The following is a 12,228-nucleotide window of genomic DNA, read 5'->3' as shown; positions in this document are numbered from 1 at the left end:
TGGACCGCCAGGGAAGTCCCAGGACTGTGTATGCTTACCTGGGAAATCCTACATGTATATAAGGCTTTATTACAGGATTTTCTACAAAGAGATTACATGGTTGATGGCAGGAGCCCACACAACACCACTTTATCGCGGGTTAAAAAGTCCTGGATCTTGATGATGATGGCTTGTACCCAAGAGGATAGACTCAACTTTCTGCACCTAAATTTCAATGTAAAGGGAGAAAGCAGCACTTGCGTGTCTCCCTGGTATCTCAAAGGCTATCATCGATTTAATTGAACTTCTTATCTTCCCTGCTTCACCTCTATTTCTTTTAAAAGCTAATCGATCTGGTGTTTTTCAAACTTTTCGGACTGCCTCCCACAGTAAGAAACATCTTTTAAGAACGTGGCCCGTTACACACGTGGCAGGTGTTGACAACTGAAACAAGCTTCACAAAACAGCACTCCCCTTCACACACATGATGCCCTTTCATATTTCCTAGTCAATTCCATCTTTAAATGCTGGTTGCAAGTTACAGAACTGATTTCACAACCCACTGGCGGGAGTCAACCTGCAATTTGACAACTGCTGTGCTCGCCTGTGAGTAGCAATTTGCTAAAAGAGGATGCCTCTCAGGATCTTTGGGTCTCTGCCCACCAAGTCTCTGCTCTCCAGCCTTCGTTTTCTCTCCCCTGGAACACTTCAATAAAGACTAGTAATTACAAAAGCAACTAGTGCTATTTAAATGCCTACTGTTTTGAGTGTTTTACACATATTAACTGATGCTGAAGCTGAAGCTCCATTACTTTGACCACCTGATGTGAAGAACTGACTCACTAGAAAAGACCCTGATGCTGGGAAAGACTGAAGGCAGGAGGAGAAGGGGATGGCAGAGGATGAGATGGTTGGATGGCATCACTGACTCGATGGACATGAGTTTGAGCAAGCTCCAGGAATTGGTGACGGACAGGAAAGCCTGACGTGCTGCAGTCCATAGGGTCGCAAAGAGTCGGATACAACTGAGCAACTGGACTGAACTGAGCTCTTTTAAAGTGTGTGTGTGCTTAGCTGCTTAGTTGTGAACGACTCTTTGTAACCCCACGGACTATAGTCCACCAGGCTCCTCTGACCATGGGATCCTCCAGGCAAGAATACTGGAGTGGGTTGCCATTTCCTACTCCAGGGGAATCTTCCCAACCCAAGGATTGAATCCGTGTCTCTTGTATCTCCTCCACTGTCAGGTGGATTCTTTACCACTGCACTACTGGGAAAGCCTAACTCCCTTAAACCAGACAACAAGTTAGGAAGGTTGGTGCTGTATCGTTCCCATTTCACAGATGAGGAAACTGAGGCCTAGAGAGGTTAAGTCACCTGGCCTACATCACAGAGCTTGTGAGTGGCAGACCAGGGTTTGGCGCCAGACATCTGCCTCCAGAGCCAACTCCCTTAACCACCCACTTCTCCAGTTATGCTCTAACTTGCCACCTCCCTACACCATCTCTCTTTCCCATTTGATTAGAGTGATATCCCCGAAACCCTGACTTGAGCCTCTCCTGCTCAAAGTCCTGCTCCCCCTTGGCTTCCAGACTTTGGTTCACGCCATGGTTCTGACAACTTGTCCTCCTTGGGACCCTCCTGTCTCAACTCCTGGTCCTGCTATGCTCTTCCGTACCTCCGTGCCTTGCCCAGGCTCTTACCCACCCTCGCATGCTGTTCCCCTAAGGCTCAACTCACAGGGCCCAGAAAGCACACTGTTGCCTGCACGTTTCCTCATGGCTCCATCACCCGGTTTTGGAGTTACTTGTTTCCCATCTGTGTCCCCGCCCACAAGCCAGCTCCTGAAGGCAGAGACCTGGCATCAGTCCTTCTCCTTGTCCTTAGACCAGAGCTGGCTCCCCTGATGTCAGGCACCAAGCCCACAGAAATGAACCTCTGGCCAGAGTTCCTAGTGGGTGCACAGCTCCCACAGGCCACCCTGTGAGGGGGCAGGGCAGGATGCGAGCCCCATTTTACAGATGGGACAGTTGAGGCCCAGGGAAGTCACATGACCTCGCCCAGGTCCAGTGGCCCCTGCCTGCACTGCTAGAATGAGGACCCCTCTCACTCCTCCTGTCTGGCTCTCCACACCCTCCCCATGGTCTATATTCAGGCACAGCTGCTGCCACGAAAAAACCCATAGGGTGACTCTGCTGCGACAAGAAAAAAGTGCCAGAAAGAAGGAGGAGGGGCTGTGTACCTGGCTGGCCAGCTCCCCCTGCAGTGCGTCCAGCTGCTCCTGGGCCCGGAGAGAGGCGCTTCGCTCCTGGAACACGCGCGTGCTCAGCTGGTCCACCTTCTGGAGGAGGTTCCTCTCCGACAGCTCCAGTTCCTGAATCCTGCGCATCGAAGCAGCAAGGCGCTTACTCAGTGTTGAGTCCTGCCTTGGCCACAGGTGCCAGGCCTTGCACCAAGGCCACAGCAGCAGTGCCCAGAACCAAGGACGCCTCCGAGGCTAATTGAGCCCCTTTGTAACTAACTGTTGCCAAAAAGCCCCTTGATCATCACTAACAAGCTTCCTGACTCCCAGTTAGGCAAAGATGCCCACTCCAGTAAACACACTATCACGCCCCAACCAGTCACCTAACACCAGCCTTCCAGCAGCAATGGTCTTTGTCTTGAGGCTATAAACATTGGCTACTGACCCATGAAAACTGTCGACTCTCCCTGGCCCATCAGGAGTTGTAGGCCCTCTGCACTCACAGTGATCACTTTATACCTGTTCTTTGTTCCTAATAAACTCACTCTTTTCTGCGGTACTCCGTGTCTGGAAATTCTTTTCCAACTTGTGCTCAGACTGCCCCAACATTCAGGATGCAGTAAGCGTGGCCTAAGGTTTTCACAGACACTGGGATCATCTTTTTTTTTTCTTCTGTTTTTTGGTCAATTTGATATTCAGACAAAAAAATGACATTTTATAAAACATTCATACGTATCTTTTTCAAGATAATCTAAAATAGTTTGGACACATCTTTTGAATAACAAGGCACCAGGAACCTTAACAGTGTTCTCAACCCTTCAACCCTAAACCAGTAATTCCCAGTACAGGTCATACCAATGAAGGACTGAGCCCGAACCAAACATCTGCATTGTCTCAATTAATCCTCATGTGATCAGCCTGAAAGTAGGCTCCTTTTCTCCTATTTTGCACATGAGGAAACAGGATCAGAGAGGCCGGACAATTTGCCTAAGGCAATGGCACCCCACTCCAGTACTCTTGCCTGGAAAATCCCATGGACGGAGGAGCCTGGTAGGCTGCAGTCCATGGGGTCGCTAAGAGTCGGACACAACTGAGCGACTTCACTTTCACTTTTCACTTTCCTGCATTGGAGAAGGAAATGGCAACCCACTCCAGTGTTCTTGCCTGGAGAATCCCAAGGACGGGGGAGCCTGGTGGGCTGCTATCTATGGGGTCGCAGAGTCGGACATGACTGAAACGACTTAGCAGCAGCAGCAGCAGCAGCACACAGCGTTATAGAGTCCAGGCTGCATGACTCCCAAAGTTAAAAAATCACTCAGTCATGTCCAACTGTTTGGGACCTCATGGAGTGTAGTCCACCAGGCTCCTCTTTCGGAATTCTCCAGGCAAGAATACTGGAGTGGTTGCCATTCCCTTCTCCAGGGCATCTTTCTGACCCAGGGATCAAACTTCAGTCTCCTGCATTATACAGGCAGATTCTTTACCATCTGAGCCATCAGGGAAGCCCATGACTCCCAAACTCAGGCTCTAATCCTGTGCTCTGATGCTTTCCACTTGAGCTACAGTCTTGAAAATCTCTTCTAAGGAAATGATTAAAATACAGAAAAAGTTTTTTGTGATTACAAAAACTCTGAATTACTTACAGAAATGAGAAGTTGGAAATGACCTGTGTAATAGTTAGGGATGGCTAAGCCTCTGGAAGTCTTTTTTATTATCCCGAGGAAGTGCTGAAGTTGCATCATATGCAAAGTAATACCCAGGCTGGAAGTGAGCTCTGACCTCAGCTCCATAGACAGGAGAAGCACGTGTGAATGGAGGGAAGCCAAAAGGGAAGATCTGCCTGCTGGTCCCATTGAGAGAGGAGGAGCTACAATGACTCACTTGTCTGTCTCCTGCCTGGTATCCAAGTCCCTTTCATGTGCCAGTCTTACTTCTGGACTAGATCACCATGAAACCTGTGGAAAGTACATCTGCGGCCTATGTGGACAAGCTCTACCCATCCTCATCCTTCACCCAGCTCCACACCACGTGACCTGCTCCTCCAGGACAGACTCTGCTTCCCCGGGAGAGGACCCAGATTTGCCTGCTGGCTTTCCCACTCACCAGTCATGAGGCCTTAATAGGGCTCATTCACTACTATGACCCCCAGGATCTTCATCTGTAAGAAGTAACTGCACCTTGCTCTGGGAGTTGTGGCGATGATTAAATAAAATGATGCACTGTTATTAATGATCAGGCCAAGAGCCCCTCTCCTACTCTAGTTTTGAGGCCCTGGGGGAAGGTCTCTAAAGTGACAGAAGGGAGGGTGCCGTCTTGTATAGATTAAAATCATGTTCCTTCTAAAATGAACCAGAGGAATAGCGCTCATGCTTAGTCACTCAGTCGTGTCTGACTCTGTGCGACCCCATGGACTGTAGCCCACCAGGCTCCTCTGTCCATGGGATTCTCCATGCAAGAATACTGGAGTGGGTTGCCAGGCCCTTCTCTAGGGGATCTTCCTGACCCAGGGATGGAACTAGCATCTCCTGCATTGGCAGGCAGATTCTTTACCACTGAGCCACCAGGAAAGGTTAATCAGTCAGAGAGTTGGGAGGAGTACCTTCTGATTGATTATAAAATGTGGTGATACCTGAATGAGAAAAGAGAAGCCTAACTTTTTTAGTTTTTGAGACCAACATGAACTATTAAATCTGAGACAATATTTAATCCTGGTATTATCCCATTACTTAAATTAAGCAGAAAATGACTAATCTTATTGCATCAGGCTGAAATATGGCCTCCAAATATAACCAGCATCTATGAATATAACCTTAAGATGCCAAAGAGACTGTAGATGTGATTATGTTAGGTATCTTGAGATGGAGAGATTATGCTGGATTATCTGGGTGGGACTAACTGCAATTATAATTGTCCTCATGAGAGAGGGGCAGAAGGTGAGACCATGTGACCACTGAAGCAAGATGCTACACTGCTGGCTTGAAGATGGGCAGAGGCCAGAAGCCAAGGAATGCACCTATAAATGCTGGAAAAGGCGGACACAGACTTCCCGCTACCCCGTGACTGTCGGCCAGTGAGGCGACTTTAGAACTTCTGCCTCCAGAACTGAGAGACAATGAATGTGTGTTGTTCAAAGGCAGAAAATTTGTAGTTATTTGCTTTAGCAGCTGTAGGAAACATTTTTGTTGTTTAGTCACTCATTCACGTCCTACTCTTTGCAATCCCATGGACTGTATGTAGCCCAACAGGCTCCTCTGTCTATGGGATTTTCCAGGCAAGAACACTGGAGTGGGTAGCCATTTCCTTCTCCAGGGGATCTTCCCAACCCAGGGATTGAACCTGCATCTCCTGCATTGGCAGGCAGATTCTCTACCACTGCACCACCAGGGAACCCCCTAGGAAACATAGACACTTAACAGATAAGAACTAGACAATGAAAATACCTTTTTCATTGATTCAATTCAGTCGCTCAGTCGTGTCCAACTCTGCGACCCCATGAATTGCACCACACCAGGCCTCCCTGTCCATCACCAACTCCCGGAGTTGACTCAAACTCATGTCCATTGAGTCAGTGATGCCATCCAGCCATCTCATCCTCTGTCGTCCCCTTCTCCTCCTGCCCCCAATCCCTCCCAGCATCAGAGTCTTTTTCAATGAGTCAACTCTTCGAATGAGGTGGCCAAAATATTGGAGTTTCAGCTTCAATATCAGTCCTTCCAATGAACACCCAGGACTGATCTCTTTTAGGATGGACTGGTTGGATGTCCTTGCAGTTCAAGGGACTCTCAAGAGTCTTCTCCAACACCACACTTCAAAAGCATCAATTCTTCGGCGCTCAGCCTTCTTCACAGACCAACTCTCACATCCATACATGACCACTGGAAAAACCGTAGCCTTGACTAGACGGACCTTTGTTGGCAAAGTAATGTCTCTGCTTTTGAATATGCTATCTAGGTTGGTCATAACTTTCCTTCCAAGGAGTAAGCGTCTTTTAACTGATTAGTGACAAATTAAAAATATATTATACTATGTAGAGCTGCAAAGAGTGCTATGAAACTGGGAGACTCTATCATGGAACTTCTACCAGGATAAATTGGTGCCTTGTTGCTGCAGGTACCACTGGGCAGGCTGCTTGGGTCCAGGTCCCAGCGACCCCACGTGATGGTCTGTGCGACTGGGGAGAAGTTATTAAATACTTAAGCCAGCACCTTGATTTCCCTACCTAGAAATTGAGGATACCAATATTACTTAGTTTTAAATATTTTTAAGGATTAAGCCACTCTGCTTATTTAACTTATATGCAGAGTACATCATACAAAATGCCAAGCTGGATGAAGCACAAGCTGGAATCAAGATTGTTAGGAGAAATATCAATAACCTCAGTTATGCAGATGACACCACCCTTATGGCAGAAAGTGAAGAAGAACTAAAGAGCCTCTTGATGAAAGTGAAAGAGGAAAGTGAAAAAGTTGGCTTCAAATTCAACATTCAAAAAGCGAAGATCATGGCATCTGGTCCCATCACTTCATGGCAAATAGATGGGGAAACAATGGAAATGGTGACAGACTTTTTTTGGGGGGCTCCAAAACCACTGCAGATGGTGATTGCAGCCATGAAATTAAAATGCTTGCTCCTTGGAAGAAAAGCTATGACCAACCTAGACAGCATATTAAAAAGCACTGACATTACCTTACAGACAAAGGTCCATCTAGTCAAAGCTATGGTTTTTCCAGTAGTCATGTATGGATGTGAGAATTGGACCATAAAGAAAGCTGAGTGCTGAAGAATTGATGCTTTTGAACTGTGGTGTTGGAGAAGACTCTTGAGAGTCCCTTGGACTACAAGGAGATCCAACCAGTCCATCCTAAAGGAAATCAGTCCCAAATATTCATTGAAAGGACTGATGTTAAAGCTGAAACTCCAATAGTTTGGCCACCTGATGTGAAGAACTAACTCACTGGAAAAGACCCTGATGCTGGGAAAGACTGAAGGTAGGAGGAGAAGGGGATGACAGAGGATGAGATGGCTGAATGGCATCACAGATTCGACGGACATGAGTTTGAGTAAACTCTGGGAGTTGGTGATGGACAGGGAGGCCTGGCATGCTGCAGCCCATGGGATCACAAAGAGTTGGACACGACTGAGTAACTGAACTGAACTGAACTGAACGATTAACCCTGTTAATACTTGTCGAGCATGTACATAGTGCCTTGCCCAGAGCAAGCACTCAACAAGTATTCAGTTATTATTAATTTTGTTGCATGTAGGTGGGAAGTGAATTTGTAACAATGATGGTGTTATGGGCAGTGGAGTTCTCTTTCTCAAATTTCTAACACTGTGGTTGCATTAGTTTTACCATAAATACTTTTAAATTTTAACTCTTTAATGGAAGTGATATCCAATATACACTATTGATCTTTTACTGTACCTTACCTGGAGGAAATCTATGGTGACATTAGCCTGAAGTCTATGTTCACAATTGTGCGTTCAGACCCTGGCTTCAGCTCTTAGTGACCCTGGATAATGTATTCCATCCTCTGAGCCTGTTTCCCCATCTGGAAAAGGGGCCCATATCACTTTGTGTATCACAGGGTTCAAGTAACAGCTATCTTCACCCGTGTGTGGGAGGACCTGCACTGTGGCCCATGCCACAGGCTCTTGGTAAGCCTTTTTCTCTGAACCCTTGCCACGAATCTTGCTTTCCCTTCCACCCTGCTTCTGTGGGACACAGCCCACATTTGGGGAAGGGAATGGCTACAGAGGACAAGAGAACTGAGGACCCAGCCCACATTTCCCCACAGGTGGGTACAGGATACAGCCTTCCCAGGATGGCCTCATCCCAGCCCCAGCCACAGAGGCCCTTCCCCTCCATCACTCATGGTGCCTCCAGGCTGTCTGTCTCTTCCTCACATGGAAGGGTCTCCTCTGGCAGGGGTTTCCCACCCATCTTTTCCAGGCCTCATGACCTCATTTTCACTGCCAGGTATAACCAGTTGTGGGTTATACTTTTATCTCTCCAGCGCTGGGGCCCTGCCTCTTCTAGCTGTCAATCCCTAGAACTTGTGTTTGGGACTGTGTGTGTTAGTCACTCAGTCATGTCCAATTGTTTATGACCCCATGGACTATAGCCTTCCAGGCGCCTCTGTCCATGGAATTTTCCAGGCAAAAATACTGGAACAGGTAGCCATTCCCTCCTCCAGGAGATCTTCCTGACAACCCAGAGATCAAACCCAAGTCTCCTGCATTGCAGGCAGATTCTTGACTGTCTGAACCACCAGGGAAGCCCCTTTGGACCAAATATATCCCCTGAAATGCATATGTTGAAGTTAGCTAACCCCAGTACCTTAGAATGTGACTGTATTTGGAGACAGAGTTTTTTTTTAAAGAGGTGATTTAGTTAAAATGAGGTCATTAGGATGAGCTTTGATCCCATATGACTGGTATCCTTATAAGAAGAGGAGACCGACATGCACAGAAGACACAGACAGAAGGCAGACAACGCTAAGCCGTGGAGCGCAGTCTCAGAGAAACCAGCCCTGCCCACACCTTAATCTTTGACTTCCAACCTCCAAGACTAGGTGTCAAACAAGAACATAGGCTTTGGATAAAGACCTGGATTCAAATGCCCCACCTCTGGACCATGTTGCTTCCATTAGAAAATAGAGCCTATGCCAGGAGGTTCAGCTATTTTCATGCTGTGCTGTGCTCAGCTGTGTCCAACTCTTTGGAACCCCATAGACTGTAGCCCAACAGGTTCCTCTGGCCATGGGATTTCAGCAGGCAACAATACTGGAGTGGGTTGCCATTTCCTCCTCCAAGAGACCTTCCTGATCCAGAGATCAAACCTACGTCTCTTGCGTCTCCTGCCCTGGCAGGCAGATTCTTTACCACTGAACCATGTGGGAAGCCAGGAGGCTCAGCAGTGAGAATCAAACACAGGGAATCTGCTACCAAGATGACAGAAGAGATGAAAGGCCAGACAGAGTGGACAGGCAACCCAGAGGTTAGCCACCACTGGGGCCACTTCTGCCCCTGGGGCTGGAAGGACAGACAGAGAGAAGATGGAGACTCCAGGGCCCAGGAACAGGACCACAGAGGATGCCAAAGGCACGACTGAATGGCAACCACTGTGGGAGATGTCACCCAGAGCAGAAGAGAGGTGGGAGAATCCTGGCTTCTCCCTCCTCCTCCCTTCAGCACCTCCCATTGGCTGGATCCACATGAAAACCAATGAGCAAGGGAGCCTGGGAAACAGGCTCAGTGCCTGTGGTACAGAGCAGAGGATGGGAAAGACAGAGGAGCCAGAGGCTGCTGTGGGCAGACGATGGAACACTGACTGCTTTGCCTGCATCCTTAGCCATAGAATGGCTTCCCTGGTGGCTCAGAGGGTAAAGAATCTGCCTGCCAATGCAGGAGACCCAGGAAAAACCCCTCGGTTGGGAAGATCCCCAGAGAAGGGCATGGCAACCCACTCCCGTATTCTATCCTGCCTGGAGAATGCCGTGGGCAGAGGATCCTGGTGGGCTACAGCCCATGGAGTCACAAAGAGTCAGACATGACTGAGCGACTAACACTTCCCTTTCCTTCAGCCATAGAAACGATTCAATACACCCTTCTACCACGATGAGGAGGCCCCAGGATTTGTAACATACACAAAGAAGAGGTCCAAAGGGTATCTTTACCTGCTCCTCAGCCCAGACTCCGGCATCATGTACTTGTCCACAGCTGCCAACAGCTTCTGCTCCGAGGATTCCAGCTGCTTCCTGAGTGTTCCCGTGTCCACGTCTGGACTTCTGGCTGCTCCTCCCAGAAAACATCCCTGCTCCTCACCACTCTCCTCCACATCCTGGAAGATCCAGGACGTGTCGATCTTCACATCAACGTTCATTATATCAAACCCATCACTGCTGGGGGCTCTGACAACGTAACTGAAACTTTTTTCAGTCCGTCCTTTAGCGTTTGGCTCCATCCCGTACATAGTTCATGGGCCAAGACTGAATAAAATTAAGTGAATCTGCAACACTGACTTTCTGGAGATTTCCAGGTGGCTGCGGTGGCTTCAGATTGTGCAAGAAAATATCCTTTGAGAAGGGCAAGAACAGGTGGATTATTTATGAGTGGGAGACTTGGGTTTCACCTGCACAAACATCATACAATATGAATGAAAGCCTCTCGTTTTACAAGCCAGCATGCCCACACTCACCCAAAGCAGAAAGGCCACTTGGAGTTACAAACTGAATAATGTGTACAAAGAGGTAAAATAAAATTTCCAGGCAGGACCATGAGAGTGTTATAGATTCTCAAGAGTGAGGCTCAAGTTTTCACCCAGCAATAAATGATGCTCTAAACTTCCTTTCTGAGTCCAGCAAACATTTATCACTGGCTTGGAGTTGAGTAGGTGGAGGGGAAGGGTAACTAGCACTGCACTGGGCCATCTCGCCTTACTTAGTCCAGTTCTGATAACCTTGTGAGATGGGCATTTTCAGAACCATTATATAGATGGCATGATGAAACAGAGGCTCTGGAAGGTAGAGGAGCTTATTCAGGCCCCACAGATGGGCAGTGGTAGAGTTAGGATTCAAATCTGAGCCTGGACGAAAGCTCGAGGGACTGGGCTTTGCTGGTGGCTCAGTGGTAAAGAATCCAGCTTCCAACGCAGGAGACATGGGTTTGATCCTTGATCTGGGAGGATCCCACATGCCGCAGAGCAACTGAGCCCATGTGTCACAACTACTGAACCTGTGCATTAGAGCCCAGGAGCCGCAACTACTGAGCCCATGTGCTGTAGAGCCTGTGCCTGGCAACAAGAGAATCCACTGCAATGAGAAGCCCACGCACCACTAACTAGAGTGGCCCCTGCTCTCCACAACTAGAGAAAAGCCCGTGCAGCGATGAAGACCCAGAACAGCCAAATAAATATTTTTTTATAAAAAATATATGTATTTTTAAATATTTTAAAAGGGTGAGGGATGAACCAAGACCCTGAACAGGAGGAAACACATCATGTCGAGTGTGGGGGAGCCTGAAGCTGGAGAGGTAGCCTGAGAATGACCCATTGCAGCTGGTGGAGGTGGGCAAAAGGCTCCTCCATGGAGAGGGAGCAACAGGACCAGAGCCCCAGGACAGAGTCAGGAAGATGAAGGTGATGGGAGCGATTGGGTTTGGCTGGCCCAGTAGACACAATCAAGGGGGAAATGAAGACCCAAGCAGGACAGGTGACTTGGGGCCATATACTTGTGGGCCGTGGGTTCCAGGATGTGCACTGTGGCATCTCTGTGTGGCAAGTGGGGGTCCCTGGAGTGTTTAGAGGCAGGAGGGCCTGGTCAGATCTTACTTTGAGAATTAGAGCACTGTGAAGGTGTAGGAGGTGAGAACAGAGGCAGCTGGCCATGGAAGAGGAGCCAGTGCCATAAACAGGCCCAGTGGTACAGAAATAAATAGAAATTTAAACTAAGTGGCTTAATTCTCTCTAAAATAATGGACGTCATTAAAGAGATGTGTGTGCATGCTAAGCCGCTTCAGTCGTGTCTGACTCTGTGGGACCCTGTGGACTATAGCCCGCCAGGCTCTTCTGTCCAAGGGATCCTCCAGGCAAGAAGACTGGAGTGGGTTGCCATGTCCTCCTCCAGGGGATCTTCCCAAGCCAGGGATCAAACCCAAGTCTCATGTCTCCTGCATTGGCAGGTGAGTTCTTTACCACTAGTGCCTCCTGGGAAGCCCCATTAAAGAGACAATGCGTGCTTAGCCCCTCAGTCGTGTCTGACTCTTTGTGATCCTTTGGATGACAGCCGGCCAGGCTCCTCTGTTCACAGGATTTTCCAGGCAAGGATACTGGAATGAGCTCCCATTTCCTCCTGCAGGGTAGAGATGGACGTCTCTAAAAATGATGGACGAGACTTCCCCTGCCCTTTTCTGAGAGGATCTACTTTAGAAAACTTATAGTTCTTCATCTATTTGAAATACATGTAAATCCTTTTAAAAGCTAAATAAGCCTTTTGCCAGTTTTATGA

The 12,228-nt window shown here is 48.2% G+C and overlaps 1 protein-coding gene across 1 annotated transcript in view; it reads right to left on the bottom strand.

The window, feature by feature from the left end:
- C6H4orf50 (chromosome 6 C4orf50 homolog) overlaps nucleotides 1–12,228 on the bottom strand; it is a 142,832-nt gene that overhangs the window by 125,895 nt on the left and 4,709 nt on the right. Inside the window, exons 2-3 of the mRNA XM_061419244.1 lie at nucleotides 9,901–10,299; nucleotides 2,222–2,360 (exon numbers count right to left, since the gene is read on the bottom strand). Coding sequence (XP_061275228.1) covers nucleotides 2,222–2,360; nucleotides 9,901–10,196 — 435 coding nt within the window. The 5' untranslated portion in view covers nucleotides 10,197–10,299. The remainder of the gene's footprint in view (nucleotides 1–2,221; nucleotides 2,361–9,900; nucleotides 10,300–12,228) is intronic.

This window comes from Bos javanicus, chromosome 6, assembly GCF_032452875.1.
Source record: "Bos javanicus breed banteng chromosome 6, ARS-OSU_banteng_1.0, whole genome shotgun sequence".
In the NCBI taxonomy this organism is placed as follows: Eukaryota; Metazoa; Chordata; class Mammalia; order Artiodactyla; family Bovidae; genus Bos; species Bos javanicus.
Note: the sequence above shows the minus strand (reverse complement) of the source record. Positions and strands in the feature narration are given on the sequence as shown.